Source organism: Symphalangus syndactylus, chromosome 24 (assembly GCF_028878055.3).
Source record: "Symphalangus syndactylus isolate Jambi chromosome 24, NHGRI_mSymSyn1-v2.1_pri, whole genome shotgun sequence".
Taxonomy (NCBI): Eukaryota; Metazoa; Chordata; class Mammalia; order Primates; family Hylobatidae; genus Symphalangus; species Symphalangus syndactylus.
The window spans coordinates 9,683,275-9,708,393 of record NC_072446.2 but is presented as its reverse complement, the minus strand read 5'-3'; the positions used below and the strand labels follow the sequence as shown (position 1 = coordinate 9,708,393).

At 47.4% G+C, this 25,119-nt stretch overlaps 1 protein-coding gene across 3 annotated transcripts in view; it reads right to left on the bottom strand.

The window, feature by feature from the left end:
* Positions 1 to 25,119, bottom strand: part of DIDO1 (death inducer-obliterator 1) — a 61,611-nt gene that overhangs the window by 14,764 nt on the left and 21,728 nt on the right. For all 3 annotated transcript variants that reach the window (XM_055265407.2, XM_063634170.1, XM_055265406.2), the window contains exons 2-13: positions 22,182 to 22,379; positions 18,736 to 19,576; positions 17,349 to 17,667; positions 14,793 to 15,005; positions 13,563 to 13,776; positions 4,314 to 4,770; positions 4,018 to 4,177; positions 2,808 to 2,924; positions 2,569 to 2,673; positions 2,174 to 2,309; positions 1,426 to 1,954; positions 581 to 734 (exon numbers count right to left, since the gene is read on the bottom strand). In XM_055265407.2, coding sequence (XP_055121382.2) covers positions 581 to 734; positions 1,426 to 1,954; positions 2,174 to 2,309; positions 2,569 to 2,673; positions 2,808 to 2,924; positions 4,018 to 4,177; positions 4,314 to 4,770; positions 13,563 to 13,776; positions 14,793 to 15,005; positions 17,349 to 17,667; positions 18,736 to 19,574 — 3,243 coding nt within the window. In that variant the 5' untranslated portion in view covers positions 19,575 to 19,576; positions 22,182 to 22,379. The remainder of the gene's footprint in view (positions 1 to 580; positions 735 to 1,425; positions 1,955 to 2,173; positions 2,310 to 2,568; positions 2,674 to 2,807; positions 2,925 to 4,017; positions 4,178 to 4,313; positions 4,771 to 13,562; positions 13,777 to 14,792; positions 15,006 to 17,348; positions 17,668 to 18,735; positions 19,577 to 22,181; positions 22,380 to 25,119) is intronic.

The window sequence follows — 25,119 nt, the reverse complement described above, 5'->3', positions numbered from 1 at the left end:
CCAGGATTACAAGTTACCAAATCCAAGGGGGGTATGATGCCAACCTTCTGCCAAATAAGATTGTTTAGAAATTACTGCCCAACACTTCTATGCTGTCTTTATGTACATACACAGAGAGTAACGATTCACATATGAGCCAGGGTGACTCCTTGCATTAAAGTCATAAATGCTAGTGCTGTTTTCTGGTTAATTGTGAAAACTAAAAAGCCTGCCATGGGGTCATACGCGCCACCCCGCAAGTGGCCAGGTATGTGTAAAGCAGGCTCCAAACACCTGGCTGTGCTGGTGGCTGTGTGCACAGCCATCTGGTCAGTGCCCCAGCGAAACCGATCACTGAGAGGCCAGACTGCAGGCCCACATTTCTGACCCTGTCCAAACTGCTGAACCTGCGGACTCATCACAGCCATCGCCACTTTGCATTTAGAGGCGTTTCTGCATCCAGACAGCCAGTTGCAAGAGCGTCACGCATTTCTGCTCCTCTCCTATCTCCTGAATTAAGGGAGAAAGTCATGTGTTTGACTCTAGTTTAGAAGCTCCTATGGAAGACACACACACGCACACACATTTTCTTGGTTCTAACCTCACTGAGGTAATCAAAACACCCAGAGACAGGATACGCCTTAGTGACAAATTTTGCCACACTCTGCATGTTAATAAATCCTTTCCAAATGGTGCTGAGTCGAGACAAAAAGAGGGTCGTGTCTCCCTCTGGAGGGGAACGTGATTCTGAAGTGCTGTAAAACAAAACCATAAAAGAAAGTCAATGTCTCTCTGTGCAATGGGAATTTCAAAAGTAGAAAAAGCCTTTTTTTTTTTTTTTTTGAGACAGGATCTCATTCTGTCGTGCAGGCTGGAGTGCAGTGGTGCAATACAGCTGGCTGCAGTCTCTGCCTCCCAGGCTCAGGTGATCCTCCCACCTCAGCCTTTCAAGTAGTTGGGACTACAGGCGTGCATTACCACACCTGGCTAATTTTTGTCTTTTTTGTAGAGATGGGGTTTTGCCATGTTGCTCAGGCTGGTTTCAAACTCCTGGGCTCAAGCACATGCTGGGATGACAGGTGTGAGCCACTGTGCCCAGCTTCATATGTAAAAGCAAAAGTGAACTCTTGCAAGTTTTATGTTTTTGGTAGCTTACTTTTGCCCATTACTTACTTCAATTAAAATGATACAGACATTTTGGTTAAAGAAAAATAAAGTGAATAGGCAACAAAACTGGATGAGCACAAATTTAAATGTAGATTTCTAAGATCTCTACTTCCAAAAGGACAATAAGGCACCCTACAACTGGGGCTTTTTAAAAGATGAAAGAGTGAAGCTGTATTTCAGGTTACATTTCCGAGTTCAACTATTTAATCACCAGTTATCTTTCCTTTTGTTAATCTAAAAAAAAGTTTGGCTTGTTCAGACCACACCTAAAGTACGCACCTGATATTTGGTGACGGAGGAACTGACAAGTATCTTGGGTCAGGAGATGAGGATGGCTTAGCTAGTATGGACTTGGGCACCATCACAGAAGTCAAGACAGGCTTCGGCACATCCTGTCTGGCTTCCACCATGTGGGTGCTGTCTGGGCGGAATGCTGCGGAGGCCACGGCTGTGCATGAACTGCCTGGAGCGGTCCTGGGGTCCCGGCCGGACACTGTGACGGTGGTGACCACCCCGCTCCCACAGGAGGCTGGGCAGGGGGACAGGTCTTCCAGTGGGGAGGGCTCGGGATGGCTATCTCCTGGAGGCCCAGGGAAATACGTTCTGTCCACGTTTGGATGAGAAGCACTTTCTAGGCCTGGCTCAGAGGCAACTTCAGGCACAGCCTCCGGCATCATCTCATCAGCTGAATCAGGAGCTGGGTCAGGTGCAGAGCTGTCATGCTTCAATTTTAAATCTTCTTTCTTAACAGAAGCTGACAATTTTTGTTTTTTTGGAGCTGGCTCATCTTCTGCGGAGGGAACCTGGCCTGAAGAAGGCGAGGAAAGGCTCTGTGAGAAACCCAGCCGGCACACGGGTGTTTCTCACACAAAGCCGAAAGCAATACTCTAAAGGCAGGGCAGGAAATCACTCTGGCCTTTCTGCCTGTTTAAGCTTACGTGCGGTTGCTTTTAGAAGGTTCAGTGATTTTTTAACAAAATCAAGTTTAGTCTCAGCTCCAAGCCTCCATCCCCTAAACTGTGCTCACCTGTGCAAATTTTACAGTTGAGATCGAAGAGATGTGCGCGGTGCTGACTGGTGGTGTCTTTCAACATGCTGCTGAAGACATCAAGGAGCGGCGCTGTGCTCTTCTCAGGGACAGCACGTGCTGACTCTTGCTGTTCCTAAAAGAAAAAGAAAAAAAGTGAGGTTGTTTCTTCTCGAAACTCAGCTCCAAATTAACAACACACAAGAAAAGCAGTCTCATGGGATTAAGACGCATGGGAGAGAAAAAAGGACCACCGAATACAAGGACTGAGGAATGCCACAACGACATACACCTGCTGTAAGCTCAGTGTCCTGCCCAGTAATTTAAGATAACCTCAAAACATTTGGGATGGATTAGTCTATTCTTGGTGAACACAAAAACTCCCGAATACTTACCTCTGAATCCGACACTGGCGGAGAGTCCTCCAGATCGGGGATGGCCTCCTGCCTGGGGACCATCTTCTTGCTTTCATTGTGCAGTTTAGTTCTGGACTCCATCACCTGAAATGAAAAAGATGAAACAGAGCTTAGGCCTTGTTTTCTAGGAGGAAAGCATCGCTCATGCAGCCGTCTATGAATTTATTTCTATTAAACTCGAGTCCTGGGTGCCTCTGCAGGTGCCCCTCAGCACTCACAGATCTCGCTGGCCTCTCTTTCCATGTGGAGAGCTCTTTAGATACAAGTTCTTCTGGCTTCAGCCTCACAAGTTTCGCCAAAGAGATTTCCTCACGCAGAACACGATGGAAGAGTCCCTATAAACAAATATTTTTCATTTACTCAAATAATATTCCTGTATCTGTCAATACAAAGAGCTTATGGACAACAGAGCTGCCCAGTTTAGCGGGCACAGGACAAAGGCCTTCAGAGCCCACTTGCATGTGGCACTAGGCAGAGCCCTCCCTGCAGGGTGTGACCTCTTTTAACTCCCCAAATGGCCTTATGAGAGTGCGCCCCGGGATATCCCTGCTGTGAGCAAATGGGGGCCCAGAGAGCACAGGGAATAAGGTTAAATAGTGGGTTTCACAGCCTGTGCTGCACTGGCTCTGCTAAAAAAACAACACACAACACCTCAGGAAAAACAATTATGTACACAAGGTGGACACAAGTCAAAAAGGTAGTGTCAGGAGCAAAGGAAGGAAGAAATCATTTCTGTTTGGGGCTGTTCAATGGTGAGATGCAAAGTCAGGGTATTTCAATGTCCTAAAATTCTAAACAGGGAGGAGCTTGGAGGCCGATGCAGAGAGAACGCCGGAAGGCTGTCAGCCTGGCGGCAAGAGGCCACCAGGCAGGCGGCCTGTCCCTCCCAGCTGGAGTTTCTGTCCTCGTCGCACGGCCCATGTTGCAGTGAGGAAGGACTGATCCCACAGCCTGGGCGTGAGCAGCCCCTGCTCCAAGTGGTGAGAACTCACTCAAGCAGCCCAAACCATCAGGCTCACTCGGCTGATGAGGAGTATGAGAAAATAAGGTGGAAATGACTGTCTGAAACCAGAATATGGACACCCTCATATACTGGGATAAAGAATTGGACTTTATTTTGGAGCCCAGTGAAGCGACTGGCTTGTAACTTTACAGCAATGTTTAGAGGAGACTAATCTGCTGATAAAAGGTGGACTTCAGGGAAGCCAGGGAGTGGACACGACCCTAGTTAAGGCAGGGAAGGGAAGGGGCTTCCAGGACCCTCAACGCCAATACAACAATACATGTGCTGGCAGAAGGGTCACAGAGGAGAAAGAAACATCTTAGCTTTCCTGGAAAGGACACAAACATCTCAAAATATTGCTTTATCCCTTTAGCACCCAGCGAACAGAACAGGAATACTCCAACGCACCAACACCAGGCACACACCTGATTTTTAGGGTCCTTCAGGTTGAACATGATGCTGCGATATTTACTCTTATAGCGATTATCTGTAACTTGAAACAAGTTAAACATCTCCTTCTCAATATGGAGGGCAATTTTTCCTACTTCGTTTTCTGTCATGATTAAGTCATCGCTGTCATTGACTCTGAACAGAATAAAAAAAGGAACTACATAAACACTTGTGTATATTAAACTTTCTGAACAGCAAGGCCATTCTGCAGCCACACTCTAATGAAAGCCCTTCCATTTTAATGGGTAAGAAATCAAGCAAGACAGCCCACCTTTTCCACAAAATCTCTTTTAAGGAGCGTCTGATATTTTGCCGAATTTGTGAATTTGGCTGCGACGGTGCAGCACTCATAGCCCCGAGGCGTCCTGGGGCTGGCGAGGCCGTTGGAACAGAAGGTACCACTGGCTTCCTTACGGCTCCCACCAAAGCAGCGGAGCCAGGGAACTTCTTGGAGGCAGCCGTCGCCGCTGCAGGTGCCGGTCCGGCCTGCCTGGCAGCTGAAGCACCACTCGATGGGGTGGCGGAGAGCCATGGCCTCTTGGGGATGGTGCCCTTGAAACCTGAGGGTGGCTTTTTAATGGCTGGTGTGGCTGCTGCCACATTAGCAAAAGAAGATTTCTTTGGCACGAGGTTTCTGGGTGCAGGCTGCTTGCCCACCGCGGAGCCTGGAGGGGCTGTTTTCTTTGAGGCTGCCGCTTTCTCCTCGGACCTCCGGTCTTCCTTCGTGGCTACAAAGGAGAACACAAGCGCTGAGTGAGGGAGGACACCGCGGGGTGCTGTCACCTGACTCTAAAAAGCAGACTTACCCTTAAACCTGTAAGTGCCCACCTGGCATTACTGAATAGGATACACAGAGAAGAGGATTATGAAAGTGTTAATGTTCAGAGTGTAAGGGAGGACGGCCAGCAGCACTTATGACGGTGACTACATTTTATTTCAGAAAGAAAAATGCTTCATTATTACATCTTTTACCTTCAACCAGCAAACTCTAGTTATTAAAGGCTTGACTTGAGCACTAGCTAAGCTTCAAAACTGAAGGACAATTTCCTATTATCACTTTTTAAAAGGCAGATTTAGAACAGCACTATCATTATTAATTCAAGTGCAAACCTTTTGTAAACTTCAGTGAAAAAGATCGTTTAGAAGGGTAAAACAGGCTCTCACCCAGCCCGGTGGGTGGGGTTTACACATCTCACTTTGTTGTCCTTCCAGACTGGAGACCACTGGAGGTGATGCCATTAATAAAAATATGGAAAGCTGGCATACACCTGCACCACGGGAAGAGCAGCCACACCTTTACGTGAAGAGTGAGCAGCAGAGAATGCGGCAATGCTGTTACAGAAATGTGCCCCTTCACAACCCTCAGGCCATAATTCCATTAAGTGAAGTCTTAATCCAAACAAGGATTATAATTAAAAGCTCAGACATCAAACCCCCTCAACTTGCACAAAAAGCTTTCTATGCCAGTAGAGAATCAATCACCTTATAACCCCGTGAGATTGTCAGAGCCCAAAGACCCTTGAGCAGGGGACAGACGGCGTGCCAGGAGACAGATGGCCAGGGATCCAGCTAGTGGGGCAAAGAATGAAACGCCTGGGGAATAGGGGGCCCCCGTGAGGGCCCCAGGACGGCAGAGGCCATCTCAGCTCTACAGGCAAGTGCCTGGGAGCTACCTCGGGTGATTAAGTAAACAAGGCACCTCCTGGGGAAAGGCTTTTCCAACGATCCGTGCAGCAGCAAGCCTCCAAAACTCCCAAAGGCCTAAATGGGAGAACGTGACAGATGCTCCCAAGAGCGCTTCAGTTTTACCCAAGGATTGAAAATAAAACCGCACTCCTCCACTGTCATCTTACTGACTGCTTTCAATAAATGAGGTAAGTCTGAAAGCTCAGGAAAGAGCCAAGACTCTACAAATAAGGCCTGATTCAACAGCTTGCCCCAGCTTGGTCCTGCAGGATGCCCCGCATGTGCTGCCAGGTTTGGCCACGTTGACAGCGGGTGCTAGCCCTCCCCAGCAGCCAGTCCATCAAGCAGCAGCCTCAGGGCTGCAAGTCTTCCCAACTTCCCAGATAAGGACAATTCCTTCCATTTTTACAAAACTTGCAACAGTACTACATGGATCCAAAAAATGGTGTCACTGTTAACAGATATTCGCCCCGACTTTCGAGATTTCCATGTGTTCTTTCCTAACCATCATTTTAATGGTAACTAAGTAAAGGCAAATCCTGTATTTTCATCTTAGGGCCCTTCTAACCTCATGGCCCCTGCCTACCCCTTGCTAGATGTGGTCCAGCCACAGGACCACACCCTTGGCAACACCGCCAAGCCCTGCCTCCTCACCCACAACCGCACCCCAAAACACTCATTCCTGTTGGAGCTGGATCTTAAAAGTGCACTATAAACAATGGCAATGTCTAACAAGACAGGAACAAAGGTGACAGCTAGTTTTTCTGTCCAGGAAACTTTGCTTTTAATTCTACATGTACTATGTCATCAGATCAGGTCTATACACCCAAGGAGTCACTACCTTAGTGTTTGAAAGTCTGTTTTTAACAACTCAGTTTAACTCCTTAGACTTAGCTCACAGGTCTGCAGCATCTTGCCTGCAGGGTTGCAATAGGTCAGTCAGGTTAAATAAAAATCAGTGAAGGCCCTTTTTCTTGGGGGAAGCAGCAAGGGGGTGGGGTGGGGATGGAATGAAAAGGCACAGCAGGCCTAGGGCGCTGGAGGCACACAGGCAGGAAGTTGACACCAGGCAGGCACCAGGAACCAAGCCCTGGTCTCCAGAGGCGGCAAACAGATACCTGCCAGGAAGCCAACCATCACGATTCAAACTGAAGCCTCAAACCAATTCAGTGACTGCACTAGAAACCGTGGAGTGTTCTAATATCACGTTTAAAGAACTCTAAAAAAGCTGGCTTAAGGCATTTCCAGAAACCTCGGCAAAATGCCTTGGCTGTAACACACAGAACACCTGTGTGCTGTGACCTGAACGGTATCTTTAATGATGTTTAACGTTCACCTTGTTTCAAGTTAGGGTTATATGCTAACTTCAAAAACATCAGCTCCATTTCTCCAGATCGTAAGTGTTGGAATGAGACGTCCTGGCCACGCTCAGTATTTCTGCTCATGTAACTACAGTATTCTCTCCCTCACTTAGGGAAAACCCAAGTTGAGAGATGAGTTTTAGGGTATTCCCAATACATGGGATTAAAACCACCCATTACCCAAGAGTGTGGGCAGCAGATTAACGTTATTTATTTTAAAAGCAGGAGATAGCTTTCCTTAACCATTGCTATTTTAGAAAATTAACTGCTCCCTTTCTAAAGGCAACCTTTGTCATCCCTCATCTGTGCTTTAAAGAGCATGGAAATGGGCAATCAGGTGAACGGCAGAATGTTCCAAGCCAGGCCTCTGGGAGCAGTGTCCTGCAACACGCAGAAAGCCCCATTCCTGCTCTGAACCGACATGTTCTATCCAGCAACTGCTCCAGGGACCCGAGCACACACCCATTCCACTCCAGGTGAGACAGCATGGCTGGTGCTCAACTTGGGTCAGCTGCTGCTGAAATGGGGACAGAAACTTTTTAGTAGAGCTAAAATTCAATTTGCAAGTTCATCCAAATTCACTTTGAACTATTACGTTGCGTATAACTTTAGAGAAGGGCAAGCAGCAACTCCAAGCAAGCCGGGAAAAAACCCCACTGCAGAAAAACAGGGCCCTGTCAAGGTACGAGCCTCCCCTACACGCTGCTGGGTTCCCTGGGGGCAGCAGTGGTGGTAACCTGGTCACACCACACAGCAATGATGCCTGAGAGCCAAGGGTCCCCTGCCCCTCCCCACACCTCTCTGCCCCTTGCTTGCAGCGCTGTCTCCTTTAGCTCCCACATTCTGGGGGCCTGCCCAGGCCACTGGCCCAGATGAAACTGTTGCTGCCAGGTCTGGGTTTCAGCCAACTGCAGAATGAAGCAGGTCGTCGTCGTGCACAGGGATCAGCAGCACACTCTAATTGGCCAATTTCCCCCAAAGCAGAAGGCTGGCTGGCTTGGGTGCTACAGCGCCGCTGGCCACTGGGTGGCACCAGGGCCTGAGCAGACGGGAGGGAGAAAATCATCCCCCCCCCCCCACACACCCGGAGGATGGTGCTACTCCGCTACTCTCTGTAGAACCCGTCCAATTGCCCCAGTGGAAGCTTTAGCAGGACAGGGATTAAAATATGGGGCAAGAGACCAAGTCTGCTCAGTTCTGGACTGTCCAGAGGCCCCCGTGTAGCGACCTTATGTGCTGGATGGCTCCCCACAGGGAAAGGAACTGGTTATAAAAATCACTAAAAAAAAAAACCACCATTCACCCTCGCATAGGTGTTGACAATGAAGTGGCCCGCCCTGTCGCGGTACTGCTGGCGGGTTTAGGGAAGCTGGGGCACTCAGACCTCCCCTGGTCTCCCACGGTGTCCTGAATCCTGCCTATCACCGTCCGCTACAGCTCTAAGGGCTGTTTCTGCTATGCACCTGAAAATAGACTCAAGAGACATAGTGAAGGAACCGTGTAAGTAAATTTTGTTCACTGACGTCAGGCCTATTTCCAGCCCTCAGTGAGGCATGTGTACAACAATGCAGTTTCCCGCTTTACCTGTTTCTTCACTCCAAGATTGCCCCTAGTGGGAACAATCAAGGTGACAGCGGCAAGAGAAAATGTTCTGCTTTTGCTCCTCTCAACATGCTAAAATGTGTTCAAATGAATTAGCCTTTTATAAGTAGTTACTAGTTTGCTTTCATGTTGGGGGGAAAGTTACTTCCCAAATAAAGCAGGCCAACTACATCCCAGACGCTCCTCAGGAGACCATCACTACTGCCAGGACGCCCTTGCAGGGTCCACAGCTAGACTGCCGTGTTTTGGAATACTCAAGGCTCTCCTTGGTCAGTTTTCTTACTAATACCCACTACTTGAGTGCTTTCCAACTTAATGGAGAGGTGTGTAGTTCTCCTTAAGAAACTCGTGTGATGAGGGCCACGTGGACAGACGGACGTTCCACTCAACTGCATTTTCAGTTGTGTCCAGCTGCACATGGTGTGTGCCTGGCTGCCAAACCCATTTGGGGGCAGAGCTGCTGCTCTTCCCAAGATCTCCCACACCAGTAATTTAACCTTTATCTGAATTGTTTACTACTTAAACCAACATGTTAGGGGAATGTTAAATTAGTCCACAACCCTCCCCTGTAATCCCTCCAGTCCCAAAGGGCCATACTCAGCACAAAGCCCCTAGCTGACAGCACCAAGCAGGTCAGTTGAGGATAAAGCCAGTTACCTTATGCTCTTCTTGCCGAACTCTTCCAGGTTTGTGGCAAATCAAAGTTGCCGCAACCTTCATTTAAATAAGTAGCAAAAATTCTTGTCAATCTTCTAAGTTACTTCTCTAACTTTTAGAAGCTAAGAATATAATTATGTGTATGTTGATGTGTTAACAGAAAAAAAAAAACCTAGTATTATTTTACAACTTTATACAAATCTACCTGAAACTTGTGTACCACATTGGAGGAATTGTAGCAGGCGTCTTCAGAGCTGACCTCTGCACTATGTGACAACGATAATGCCAAGGAGGCTTTCCTGAGTATTCATCTTTAGACTATTAGAGTAGATCCACAGCTCCAAAAGGTCCTATGAAGGTCACTGAAGAGGTGGTGAATTCAGGGGGACCGATCCTGCTGGAAACTTCCATCCCTGCACCCCACCTGCCCAAGGTGGCTGAAGCATAAGCACAAAGGGGCAGCTGAGGGACGGACAGGGGCACCATGGGACGGTGCTGATGCGGGGCTTCACCGTGCAGGCTCACGGTTACGGAGGTGTGAAACCTTTCCCTGATGTAATTTTCTCAACAGCAGGCTGCTTTTTAAATTTATAAAAAGTAAAACACTTAAAAATACCAAATGAATGTCATTACTGACAGCCAAGAAACTTCCAGTTATATGGACAACATAAAAAACAACTATCAAGCTATATCCTTTCTCAGTACAAATTCTGATTTTTCTAATTGGGAGGAAGAGATTGGTGGACACGTAGAGTCTGATGACTCCCAGTCTCATTTTATTGCCGCTGACAACTCTGGAGGAGACAGATAAAAAAGAGCTCACGCGACCAGTGAAACAAGCCACCCTCCTCTCCCGGCTTTAAATTCCTGCAAAATACTCTTAGGTTCTAGAATCCCCCCATGTATTTTTTATTATTGAAAACTGAAACTGGGTCCTCTTAGGATTCCAGTGAAATGTGCTTCTGGAACCCACACCATGAGTTATCCTTGTGAACGGTGCTCTCTGTCCATTTCACACCACCAGGGCCATCTCTGTGGCAGCACGTGGGAACAAGAGGCAGTGCTTCCACCTGGGCACCATGCTTAACACAGCATCTGGATTTGGGTTTACAAACTGGCAAGGTTTTCAATTTTAATTCCAACAGTTAGATGAAATGAACTGTAGAATCTGCTTTGCAGTCAAAATCTGTTCAGATCCTCAGTGTTTAAGTCACTTAATGAGCCATTTAGGGAGTGCAAAATACTAGGACTTGCACCTATTAAATACCAGAATTCCATCTCAAAATTCTAGTCAGTCAGGTACATCTCAGAAAAAAATTTCCAACTTACTTCATGCCTGGACAATAATGGGAGGTGAACAGTTGAAATAGAGAAAAAAAATGGAATAAGAATTCATAAAAACACAAAAGAAACATCATGATCTTTGAGAGAAGTTATGTGCACCAAATGTTTACGTAAGCTGAAGAAACTGTATATATAAGAAACAATTTTTAAAAACAAACGGGAGGAATAAGGTGAGGCTGTGAAGGACCTACTGATACCTTAGCAGGGGGCATAGCCTCCTCCTAGCAGCGGCAGAGTGTCTGTGCACACGAGGCCTCACCTTTTGGACAGGAGCCCCCAGGTCAACCAAGTATGGGAAGGACAGGAGGGTGCCCAGGTGCACTTTGGGGAGCAGCAGCGGTAGCTCCACCACGTGGGTCTTCTGATGGCATGTGTGGTGAGGCAAGTGTGAATCAGCTCATGGGACAGACCCGCACCAGCCTCTCACTTCCAATCTCACCCTCTACCAGGGAGGGCGAGCTCCGTGGCCAGCCAGGGAGGCAGGGCGGGGGCCTCAAAGGCATACAGTGGTGGCAGGCTCCCCAGTACCTGTCGAGCCCACAAAAGTGCAGAGGAGTTTAGGGGAGAGGCAGAGACATGGTAGCTGCTCTCACCAATGCCTCTAACTCTGCTCCAATCAATCACCTTTTGGGAAGACGACATTTACGGGATAACAAAACGAGCAGAAACTACTAGCTCAAAAGTGCGTCGTCCCCATTCACATCCTGTATAAATTTTGGAAATCCACCAATTTTAACTTGAGGTGATGTGTTGGGAAGGTTAACGGGCAATTTCCCCCACTTCCTGTCCCTGGAGCAAATCAGCTTCCCAGAGGAGCTGATGTGTGGCAAAGGGAAGAGGGAGGAAAGGTCAGAGGACCCCGCTATGGGCAGAACAGCAGCCTCCTGGTCGACCTCTCCTCACTCACAGTGCAGGAAGCAGACAGGAAGCAACAACCTAGGGCTGAGAGCCCCTCATTTCCCCATTTTCCCACCAATGCTCCCTCCCCACAATGTACACGGACTCTTCCAACTCCACGTGTGGAGTCTCTGGCAGCTTTTCAATTTTGGTTGACACAGATGGAAATTAACCAAACTGAAATTATCAGCCACTTATCTGAACTGAGGTTATAGCCGCAGTTTTTCTTTTCTTCACTGTTATGTGTCTAAAACCAATGTAGGGCTAAATTTTAGTACAGCATTAAAAATCCCTCCCTCTGCATTCACAGGTGGGTGACACTTTAAGCCCATTAGCTCTGTAGAACTGCTCTATTGTAGAGGTGCTAGAATCTGATGAACATTTGAGACATTTGCTAGCATAAAATTCTCAGCTCAAACAATGTAAGGTATCTCGAGATTCATTATAATGCAGCAATTGCATGATTCATTTTATGTGCGGCTGAATTTCTTGGGTCTAGGCTGTTTACACGATCAAAACGAGTGACATATTTTTCTTCTTTTATTAAGTTACTCATACTCAATAACTGCGTATTTTTAGCCAAGCGCAGTGGCTCACATCTGCAATTCCAGCACTCTGGGAGGCCGAGTTGGGCAGATCACATGAGGCCAGGAGTTCAAGACCAGCCTGGCCAACTTGGTGAAACCCCGTCTCTACTAAAAATACAAAAATTAGCCAGGCGTGGTGGCACGGGCCTGTAATCCCAGCTACTTGGGAGGCTGAGGTAGGAGAATCGTTTGAACCCGGAGGTGGAGCTTGCAGTGAGCCAAGATCATGCCACTGCACTCCAGCCTGGGTGACGGAGCAAAACTCTGTCTCAAAAAAAAAAAAAAAGCATCTTTTTTGTAAAGCGCACCAGACCTAGCACAGGTCTGCCTGCCTGCACGAGTGCCTTCCCTTAGGGAATCTGCTCAAAGTCTGACAACAGGAAACTGGGGCACTCTGTGATCATCTTTGAATTGAGGCTATTTAACCTTTCGGTGCTTTTTTAAAAAAAGCACAAAATGCACTATAGACAGAAGGCATTAAAGACTGAATTGAAAACAGTTTTATAGCAGAAAACTGAGAAACGAGAAAACATTAAAGTTGCACCACAGAACCTGAGGTTTCAAAGATCTGTTTGAAATATCTTCATTTCATTAATTTGAAATTTGGGGCAGGATATGATCTTAACACTCTAAACATTCAAGAGAGGAGGGCAAGAAAGCCAGTCACATGTAGAATACCAAGTCCAAGGCACGCATCCTGCGGTCAGGACAGTGTTCTAGGTGTGAACTCACTTACCGTGGGGCCTATGAAGCAGGAGCGTGTGGCCTTCGAAGTTCGAATGTGTTCATGCGGGTGTGTAGCGTGTGAATCGGACATGAAAAAAAAAAATCCCCTATCTGCCCAGTCAAAAATAAATGTACACCTGAAAATCGTAAGTAAGTTGAGCATCAGATGCCACCCTAACTTGCAAAGATTCCCACAACATAAAAAAGAAGTGATGCTTTCATGTGCTGGCCGTGGATAATGTGGAAAAACTGAAGCCTATACAGCGCTGTCGTCAAAACAACTGATGTTGCAGAGAGGGGTGGATGTGGAGTGCCGGGCAGTGTGGCTATGCAATCAGACTGGGATGAGGAGAATACGAATACTTACCAGAGCCTGACAGTGAAAACAGAGATTAAAGAATCAATCATTAAGGTGAACGTTCACCAGTGAGGTTTGTACAGCTTTAGAAAACAGTGACAGGAAGTCCTGACAGACTAGGGATGGACACAGGGCAGCAGAAGGCATCCTGGACATGGGCTCTGCTTCCCGCTGATGGTGCAGCCGGTGTCCGTGATCAGCTTAACACACAGCTGCAACTCCCAGTCCTGGACAGGCCCAGGGGATGGCTATCCAGAAAGAACGGGAGGGGTCCAGGAGGCCAACCCCTAGGTGATACATACATTTATACAACAGTGACGGCGAGGGAGCAGCAGTCTTTTCTGGCTTTACTGCATTGTAATTGTGATCGCTCGCCCACGACGGCGTACTGCTCTCACAAGCTGCTTCCTTCCCGAGTGCTTCACTCCGCGCAGGAACCACCACTGCCTTCTTCACTGTGGTCTCTTTTTTTTCTGGAGCTGGTCTCTTGTGCACAGAAGAGATTTTAATACCTGCCTGGATAATCAGTAAAACCCCAAATCATTAAGAAGGTAAGAAATCATACCTTAATTTCACTGAGAGATGAAGGTGGGGACCCAATGTCCTCCTGAGGCCATCGGAAGACCCTGCACTCATCCTGTGCCTGCTTGGCAGCAGTTCAACACACTTGCGTATCCAGTGGGCCCGCAGTGTCCCCGTGCAAAACTGAGGACTTCTACAACTTGTGCTCCATGAAGGGCGGTTGGCACGGAGGCACGTGCAACCCTGATGAGGTGCCAGGTTGCCAAGATGACAGGAGGAGCAGCCACTGGACAGGCTGCCAAGATGACAGGAGGAGTGCGGCAGTGAACCAAATGAGCCAAATGAGAGGAAAGGCCTGCGCGGGAGGCTGTGCCCAACACCGAGGGTTCAAAACCAGCCTTAAAAATTAAGTCATTCGAAGGCTAAGTAATCATTTGAAAATAATCAAGAAAACTCCCCAAATAGTGCTGGTTACGCTTTGCTGGTCACAAACATAACAGGGGCAGTGCCACAGCCACCGCCACCTGAGCCCCAGAAGGGGCCTTCAAGTCTAAGACAACAGTTTGTGATGTCTAAACATCCTTGATTCTTTCCAAACCACACGGAGTACAAACATGAGATAGTTCTGAGAGCCGGGTCTTCAATGAAGACCACAGCCTTGCCCCGAACCCAGCCCCCACTCCTGCCTGCCTGCAAGTCTAGGCTCTACAAACTCCACCGGGTGGTTACCAACTCTTCTCACAAGACAGCAGGATGTGTCCTGAAGTCTTATGCCCCCCACGAAGTGCCACGTCAGCATTTGCTTTACTGCACTTGTATTAATTAACCCCTCAGCTAACGGGTAGAGAAGGGAAAACTGGTAGGAAGGTGGAAGACAAAAGTCAAGGCGACACCACGTGTGCGCCCCCTACACCTGCCACCCCCACACGGTCTACAAACCAACAGTTCTGCGACAAACGCTCTCACGCTTGTGTGTCCACTGCCCGGGCGGCTGGTCCTGGTCCACTCACCTGAGCACCACATTTTGGAAGACTAGGCTTCTCTGGCTTCATCTTCATCTTTTCTTTAGGCTTTGGCTTCTGTTCTTTACCTGAGCTTAGAAACTTCATTGTTGCTGCGGCATGTTTGAGGATACAGTCATTACTGCAGTATACCGAGTCAGGCTGCGCCACGTGACAGCACCCGGGGCCAATACATTTTGAGGCACCAGGCGCCTCGATCACCTGCAGAAGAAAACAGATGACTTCGAACAATGTACTTGCCAATTTTAGGCAGTTAAGTGTGTGTTTTGTAAAATCACCATTTATAGTACCAAGACCACAGTTTTAAAATGAGATACTAATAGTACTTTTAATATGAATAAACATTTATTTTGTTGATTCAAGCTATGAAAAAGCCAGGTAAGGCATTCACACTGTCGCTGCCCGTCATGCCCTACAGGGGGCAGGAGTGTGAGGAGACCCCTGGACTTCCGCCCTCTGCTCTGTGCACCCCTCCAAGGGTGGGCAGGGCCCATAGGACCTCACATCCACGATGAGGCTCCGCTAGAGGACCCGCATGCAGGGATTCTGCAGATGTAATTAAGGCTCTAACTGTGATGACTGCAACTCAAATGGGTCCGACTTAATCAGGTAAAAACCCGTAAAAGAGGAACTGGGTCTTTCGTGAAGAGAGAAGACTTCATAGCTGGTTTTGAAGTAAGCTTCCCTGCTTTGAGAGGGTTACCTGTGGCTAGGATCTGAGGGCAAGGCTGCCAAGTAAAATACAGTATGCCAATGAAATCAGAATGTCTGATAAACAATGAGTAATTTTTCAGTGTAAGTATGCCCAGCAAATTGCATGAAACATACTTTTTTTTGTTTTGAGACAGGCTCTAGCTCTGTTGCCCAGGCCAGAGAGCAGTGGCACAATCATAGCTCACTGCAGCCTTGATGTCCTGGGCTCAAGTGATCCTCCCACCTCAGCCTCCCCAGTAGCTGGGACTACAGGCACGTACCACTATGACCAGCTCATTATTTTTTTTTTTTTGTAGAGATGGGGGGGTCTCACTACGTTGCCCAGGCTGGTCTCGAACTCTTGGCCTCAAGTGATCTTCCCATCTTGACTTCTCAAAGTGCTGGGATTACAGGAGCGAGCCACAGCACCCGGCCAGACAGACTTATATCATAAAAAAACAGCGTGACGGCTTCTGGAAGGGAATCCCCCGCCAAGCCTCTCGAGACCACAGCCTCCGTGGCACCGTGACTGCAGTCCTGCGAGACCTGAGCAGCAGGCCCAGGCCTCCCACGGAAACGGAGGCATAAATGTGTGCTCCTTCAAGGCAGGACTGCAGTAACTCATCGTGCAGCAGGAGGAAACTCACGCACCACAAGCAGTGACCGCTGCTGTTTACACAGTCTGTCTTGATGCTCAGGCCTCAGCACACATGAACATGTCCCTTACACATACTTAAGCAAAACCTTATTTCTCAAATTAAATATTTAATATCATCAGTTTTCCTCCACAGAATCTAAGTTTTACTGAGAATACAATTTAGGTTTGTGCAGGGTTATGTCAAGCACAATGACAGTTAAAAAAACAAGTTGGGCTGTGCTGGCATGTGCTTGCAGTCTCAGCTGCTGGGGAGGCTAAGGTGGGAGGAGCACTCACGCCCCGGAGATCGAGGCTGCAGTGGGCTGGGACTATGCCACTGAACTCCAGCCCGGGCAACAGAGTGAAGCCTCGACTGCACAAAAAACAGAATCAACATATTTAAAAAATAACGACATAAAGTCAATGACTTCTCTCATGAATTCCCATTTCCATTCATCTCTGAATGCCTAGATGTGGTCCCTGACAGTGCCACAGCATGAGCCTTTAGCCCCTCCATGCCTCCAGGGCACACTCCTAGGTGCACGGCACAGCCTTCAGACATCCTCACCTTGCAGCTAACATAGTGCAAGAGTGTGAAGGCAGAGATGCTTCTAGACACAGCAATCTCCAATACCTGCCAGAGGACAGGCAGCTGGGTGGGGACAGGCCCGGGACCCTGGAAGGCCCAGAGTAAAAACAAGCCAAGTCACACCTGCCCTGTGGGGACTGGAATGGAGACTGCAAACACAAAACAGCAGCAGAAGCTGACAGCATGTGGGGAATGTCATAAACATCAGAGGGAGAGAATTAAGTCAACACAGCCGCTGCAAGACAGAGAAACCACACTCTCAACACAAGCACCCCGAGGAGCCAGCACCAGAACCACGAGGCAGCTGGAGACGGCAGGTGACAAAGGAGCACTGCCACTCTTATCGTTCAGAAACAATTCCGCTAGTGCATACAAAACATGTAAGCAACACCCAAATCCTCAAAGATGGACTGATTTCAACAATTAAGTCATTAATAGTAGAGGAGGTAGACAGGGTAAGAATAAAAATAGAAAGGCCTCACCCATGTGGAGTGAGGCAGGAACCCGGGAGAGGCATCACCCCACATGGGTGCAGCGCCTGTCCTGGGAGGAATTCCTATCTAGAGCGAGACTGAAAGCCGTGAGGCCGACCGCTGAATGCTTGTCTCAGCGGACAAACACTTACAGGCTGGAAGATCTTGAGTTTCTTCTTGCCGCTTGGATTTGCAGCTTTCTCAATTCTACCCTTTATCCCTTGGTCTTCGCTAGACTTCTGCTCTATTGTTCCTATACTTGTACAATCAGTGCCATCAGCATCTCCAGGTCTCCATTTAGCTTCCTGATCTGCGGTTTCTGAATGAGTCTCATCCTGCACTTGCAGAATGGTGCAGTTTGGGCAGATATAGTCTTCCCCATTCCTTTCCAAAAGCCTCCCTCGAGCCTCAGAAATGCCCACACAATCGCCATGAAACCATTCTTCACAGCGGTCACAGCAAATCATAAACCTGAAATTATAAAATAATGGTATTAGCAACGGGACGTGAGTGACAAGCACTTTTCAACATATTAATAAGCCAATTGGCTTTAACATCATGAAAAATGCAAATATACAGAAAAGTAGAGATTAAGAATGTCCTCATGCCTTTCCTTTGATTTTAACATTCAACCAAATTTACTTCACCGTTTTTTAAGAGTAGCACATTTTAGGAGCGAACTCTAAGGCATTCCACCACAGATACCTCAGCAAGTCTCCCCCCAAAACTGCGACAATGCCTTTATCCCAGGGCCAAGCCAACAGGCTACCTATCACCATCTGACACCCAGTCCTAGCAGAGATCTTTTTTTTTTTTTTTTGAGATGGAGTCTCGCTCTGTCGCCCAGGCTGGAGTGCAGTGGTGCAATCTCGGCTCACTGCAAGCTCCGCCTCCCGGGTTCACGCCATTCTCCCGCCTCAGCCTCTCCGAGTAGCTGGGACTACAGGCGCCCGCCACCACGCCCGGCTAATTTTTTTGTATTTTTAGTAGAGACGGGGTTTCACTGTGGTCTCGATCTCCTGACCTCGTGATCTGCCCGCCCCGGCCTCCCAAAGTGCTGGGATTACAAGCGTGAGCCACCGCGCCCGGCCCTAGCAGAGATCTTTTGAGCTGCCCCAAATGTCTGCACTAGGCAAGTTGCGGTCTGCACATGGCCCTCTGCTAAGTCTCCCAACGGGCAGTCTAGAGGAGCAGTCTCAGACAGACCCCTGAGTGACAGACACATTCTCCTCCGTGCCGTCTACACAGAGCCACTGGCTGCATGTGGCTCACGTGACTGGGGTGGGGAGCTATTTACCTCCTCACTTGACTGGAAACAGCCACGTGTGGCCGGTGGCTACCAGAGTGGAGAGGTGGCTCTAGGAAGTCCTTAGCCACTCTTATGTTTCTTTTTTGACAACTTGTTCATCTTTTCCAACTTAACAAATCGCTTCTCCAGCCCAGCTTTGTAACCCTTTAAAATGAAAACAAATGGAAAATTCTGTTTGCAACCCTGGGATTTCTGTGGGTGCCGAGGCAGTGTGCCCACACATGACCCACCTGTTGTTGTGAGGCTGGCGGCAAATGCAATACAGGGCGTTGGGGTCGTAACCCTCACATTCAGGCTTCGGTCGGCCCGAGTCTCCAGGCTCCTCATCTTTGACGTCCTGAGCCGCCTTTCCCTCCAACTTACTCTCTCTGTCATCTTTCCCAGCCTGGGACACAACCCCCTGATCGTTCTCGGGCTCCTGCTTACTGGGCAGGACGCCCTCTACAGTGTCACTGGCCTCGGAGCCCACAGTCTCGGTGGGACCCTCCTCCCGGCGCTTCTTCCGCAGGCGACTCTGGATCCCTTTCAGGGGCCTCTCGGTGGGCTCCTGTTCCCGCTTCCTGCGAAGGCGATTCTGAAGCTCTTTCAAGGTCAGGCCATCGCTGTCACTATCGGAGGTGTCATCGTGGTCATCCCCTCCTTTCACCTTTTCAGAAGAGGCTGGTCGTTCCTTCACAGCTGTGGAGGCAGACTGGGGGCCGCTTCTGGTCTCAGAAGCGCTTTCCACGCTGCCCTCGGAGGCTGTCTCGGCGTCTGTGGCGGGGCAGGACGTGGGCTCACCAGAATCCTCCAGGGAGACAGGCGTGCTCCTCCTGCCGCGGCGCCGCGCAATGGTCAGGAACTGCTCCACGCGCTCAGTGCGCTTGGGCTGCCTCCCACTGCGCCGCAGGGACAGGCCCAGCTGCTGCTGTGGGGGTGGCGGCTCCAGTGGGTCAGCCTCCGCGTCCCCTGCACCCTCTCGCTTGGCGATAGTGGTCCTTCGAAAACCCCATGTTTTCCTGAACTCTTTGCTGGTGGGTTTGATGGCCTTAGGTGCCTCCTCATTGCTCGGGTCGCCTTTGTCATCCATACCTAGCGGTAAAGCGTAAGCACATCATGACCAACCGACCACAGAACAAAAGATGACGTTGCCGCCAAACACGTGCAGCAGGGGCCACCTCCCTACAAACAGTGGAGCTCTATATAAAGCAAGTCCTTCTGACCAGTGTTTCCCAATGTGTGCTATGTGAGATGATTCAAGACAATTTGTAAAGATAATTTTAATATAGTTAAACAACTAATGTTTAGACAAAAATACAGCTAGCAAATCAAATGTACAATTTCATCATTTAACTGCTTAGGACAAGGCTTCACAAGCCAGGCAGTAGGGACAAATAGGAAATATTGGACAGTACAGCGGGGTGAGGATGTGAGTAAGGACGTGAGCAGCTCAGAGGCGGCACGAGTTCCCCAGCACCTCCGCAGGCAGATGGGCTGCTCTGACCACAAGCACAGTGAACAAGACACTGTGCCAGTTTGGGCGTGGCCTACAAAGGGACCCAAGTCTGTTCTGGACTTTGCAAGTATGGGTTGGCCACCACCATGCTGAAAAGAGGATATGAAGAAGCTGAGTCCTGACTTTCAGCTCCCCAACCAGGGGCTGGGGCCAGGAAGGACGCTATCACTATCTGGGACCCTCCATACCAGCCCTCCTGCCAAGTGAATGACCCTCACGGGCACAAAGTGAGAGAATTGCCCGACTTCTGACCCACAGATTGTGTGGTATGAAATAAACCCTGTTTTAGTCTACTGAGCTTTGGAGATATTGTTAGCAGCAACAGAAAACTGGGACACTTAGAAAATATGGTCAAGGCGATCACTTTAACGTATATATATATATATATTTTTTTTTTGAGATGGAGTCTTGCTCTGTCCCCAGGCTGGAGTGAGCCACCGTGCCGGGCCAGTACATTTTTTTTCTGTATTCTTTTTCACTTTCATTCTAATACATTACTAAAGAATTTTATTTGTGAAACTTTTACTCTTGTTGAAATGACAAAAATCTGAAAAAGACAGCATGTACTTTGAGAATTCTTTTCCAAGCTGTCCAAGCTTTAATTATATTTAAATGCTAATGATGACTCTGATTTTATGCCATGTTCCATCCTGGGGGAAAGACTGGCATAAAATGAAAGCCTTAAAAAATATACAAAATGGGGCTGGGCCTGGTGGCTCAAGCCCATAATCCCAGCACTTCGGGAGGCCAAGGCAGGCAGACCACTTGAGGTTAGGAGTTCGAGACCAGTCTGGCCAACATAGTGAAAACCCCATCTCTATTACAAATACAAAAATTAGCTGGGCATGGTGGCAGGCGCCTGTAATCCCAGATACTTGGGAGGCTGAGGCAGGAGAATTGCTTGAACCCGGGAGGTGGAGGTTGCAGTGAGCTGAGATCGCACCACTGCCCTCCAACCTGGGCGAGCAAGACTCAGTCTCAAAAAACAAAAAAAAAACAAAAAAAAAAACTTGCAACCTGTAACCTGTGTTGTTCTTTCTGCTTCCCTCTAAATGCTGTCACTTCTCATTTTCCTGTCCAGCTATAAAGATGCTGCCTGGCCGTGGCCTCCATGCTCTGTAAACATGACCCACACCCCCTAGGTCACTCCACAGAAGCCTTGGAGATAAGGGACACATCACTTCTATGCTCACCTGAAGTGACCCCATTGTTAAAGGACACAGCTAAACTCAATCAGGGCACCAGCAGCGACTCCAAGTCAGGGTGCAAACTCTGGAGGCTGCTGTGTGAGGGGGGCACTAGAGACAGTGGTCAACAGAAAGGGGGGCTTCCTTCACCAGCCAGGTGACCCCAGGCAAGTCACAAGGAACCGCTCTGATCCAGGAGGCAATGCTGACCTCAAAGATTAAGGGCGAAGCAGAGAATGCTGCTTACAAATATATATGGTAGAGCAATTATTAAACCACATCAGTTAAAATGGTTTATTCATTCTCATTGGAAATTTTACATTTAGGAAAAGCTTTCTGCTTGTGCAAGCCAAAATATTTGCAAGAAATGTGACAGTCATCTCAAAAGAGGGTCAAGCTCTCATTTTCATGCAACACTTGGAGTTTCTACTAAAGATGTAGTTTGAGGGGCTCGCACTAGCCTTTGCCCTTAAGGGCACAAAGTTGCAGTCCCCTCTGCCTCTGGGGGCCTATGAAGCTCCAACCCAGCTGAAAAGGGTTGCTGCATCCATGCTGGTAGCTTTCTATGGGAAGAGCTCTAGTTTATAAAACTGGGTTCTCATTAAAGAGAGAACAGGCTATTTGCACATGACCTATGCAAAACCTCTCAAATATTTAAATCATCTCTAGATTACATCATAGAAATAGTTGCTGTACTACACTGTTTTATAACATTTTTGTTATTTTTTACTGTTAGATTATTATGTTTGTCCCTCCCCCAAATTTTCAATGTGCATATTTGTTTGCCCCCCAAATATTTTCAATCTGCAGCTGGTTGAATCCACAGATGCAGAATCTGCTACTATAGAGACTGCTGATACAAATGGCTGAATGTATTTCAAATGAATACGAATACTACATTCTACCAGTTTCTTTACAAATACCACTTTATAAATAGCAAATACAGACTTATTAAGTTAAAATTTTGTTGCTACTAACAGTGTTGATACCTTACCTGCTCCAACACTGAAAGCTCGGACACTTTTCCCTGAAATCCTAAATACAACGAAAAAACCCTGGCAGACGAAACTTCTGGATCCAAGCAGACAGCCAGGCTCACAACACCATCGTTGTCAGCCACTGTTCACAAGTAACAGGCTTCGTATTTTCAACAACTCAGATTATCTAGAGGCTGTTCCTGTGGAGTAAGCTCCTAAAAGAAAATAAGAAAATATTTTACATATCTTAAGTAAACTATGTATTGACAACAATTAAAAGGGAGCACCGGACTTCTCAAGTAACCTATTATTTGAGTGATACTGTGTGACCCACAAAGACAGCTTGGGGGTTGAAAACCAGCACGAAAGCAGTGTCCTTAAGGACCTCTACCCAGGACAGCGGATGCTACCAACCCCCGAGAGAAATGGGCCGGGGCAGCGCAGGAAGGAGTGGAGTCCCAGGCTTGCCCCAGGGAGGCAGGCAGAGGCCCAGCCAGACCAGGGCCAGAGAGGAGTCGCCAAGCATCAGCTTCTTTTCCATTTGGAGCCTATGTCCGAGATGAACCCCACTCAGTAAAATCCACCACAAGACAGAGGAACAAGAACAAAAAGTGAAAAGGCTGAACGTCGGAACTGTGTAAGAATGTAATCATTGAAAATTCTTAATACTGTAGCTGTATTATTTTAATTAAAAACGAAAAATTTTAGAAGACCAATTGCCTTCCCTCTGTGGTCTCCCTGGCAACCTCAGAACAGAGGGAAAAACATTCCAACTCCCCTCCTTTTAAAGGGACAGTGACAACTGGGCACAGTGTTTCGCATCTGTGATCCCAGCTGCTTGAGAGGACTGCTTGAGCCCAGGAGTTCAAGACCAGCCCAGGCAACATGTCACCATGTAGACACCCTGCCTCTACCCAAAAAAAAAAAAAAATTAAGACGGGTATTCCGATAAGCCAAATGGCATCGTCATAGTCACCATCTCTTCAATGTGGTAAAACGATCATCCTCAAAACAATTACTTCAAGCATTCAGAAACGACTGCTCAGAAAACACTGGAAATAAACTTTTATATTTTGCAACACTGAGCATTTAATTTATTTTATTTTACTTTTTAAAGAGTTGGCATCTTGCTTTGTTGCCCAGGCTGGAGTGCAGTGGCCCAATCATAGCTCACTACAGTCTCAAACTCCTGGGCTCAAGTGATCCTCCTAGCTTAGCCTCATGAGCAACTGGGACTACAGATGTGTGCCACTACGCCCAGCTAATTTTTGAAAAAAATTCTTTTAGAGACAGGGTTTTGCTATGTTATCCAGGCTGGTCTTGAACTGCTAGCCTCAAGCAATCCTCCTGCCTCAGCCTCCAGAGTTTTGGGGATTACATGAACGAGCCACTGTGCCCCGCCAACATCGAACATTTATAAAAGCAAAGAAATTAAGAAGTTCTCAGGAATGAAAACTGATTTTTAAAAATTCAATTTATATTAATCTGCAAAATAAACATGCTACTAGATTTGAGTTCTGAGTAATCACAAAAATGTAGTTATTTCTGTTAAGTAGAATTCAATGAAGAATATACCTTCGGAAAAGATCATATCACTTTATATCTACAGAATTGATTTCATAATGTCTTCAACAGAGAAAATTTACTGTAACATTTCAGCTTGTAAAATAAAAACATATGCATATCAAGGCACAAGCAAAAAAACTGTTCTAACACAACCTTTTTGTGTGTAGAATTAGTGTGTAATTCTACACACTACACAGCACATCACGGGGGAATGTGCTCATAAAACTGCAACCATATTGCATCAGTAACAACTTTTCCCCAGAAAGAAAAATGTGGGTATCCTTGAAACTGGGAAGTGAACAAATTACAGGTTAAAACAGAATGTACCAAATTTAATATTTCTACATTTCTAAGCACTTTTTTCCCCAGCTGAAAACTGCTTCATTTTCCATTAACTAGAAGCAGCTGACGAGCGGCGATTCAAGCAGAGGACACACACTGACTTCCAAATGCTTGAATGGTGGCTCTCAAACCTTTTGTCTCGAGACACTTTTACAAGCTGAGAACACCAAAGAGCTTTTGTTTATGTGGAATGTATTGCTATTTTCAAAATTCTAAGTATGTACTAAAAATAAACCTATTAATGCATTAACAGTATCTTTAATGAAAGTTATTTCTAAAACAAAAATGAACAGGAAGAGTGGCCCTGTTGTATATTTTTGCAAATTTCTGGCATAACAGAAGACAGCTCCATGTTCATGTCTACTTCTCTGCCTTCAATCTGTTCCCATAGAGTGTTTCAGCTAAAACACGTCATCAAAATCCTGCCTCACACAGATAGGTCTTTAGAATGGAGTGCTGTAACCATCTTCACATAACTGGATGTTCATTGATACTACACCAACTCTCACCAAGTAGCAGTTTCATAAAAGTTAGCTGAAATAGAATTTGAAGCCTTTGTCAAGGAACTTCTCCCTTTCTTTCATGAAAACTGACTGCTATGTTCACTCTGAATACGTCCTTGCACTCTGGACCCATGTGCATGCTGGTCACCTGGATGACACGGGTTCAAGTTACAGACAGAGATTCTCAATGTCCACACATCTCATCAAATAGCATAAAACAAACATTTTTTTTTCTCCTGTTGCCCAGGATGGAGTGCAGTGGTGCAATCAAGGCTCACTGCAGCCTCAGCACCTCCCCCACCCACACCATCCCAGGCTCAAGCGGTCTTCCCACCTCACCCTCCCTAGTAGCTGGGACTACAGGTGTATGCCACCATGCCCAGCTAATTTTTGCATTTTTTTTTGTAGAGACAGAGTCTTACTATGTTGCCCAAGCTGGTCTCAAACTCCTGGGATCAAGTGATCTACCCACCTCCGCCTCCCAAAGTGCTGGGATTACAAGTGTGAGTCACCTCACCTGGCCGATAATGTCGGGTCCAATCTC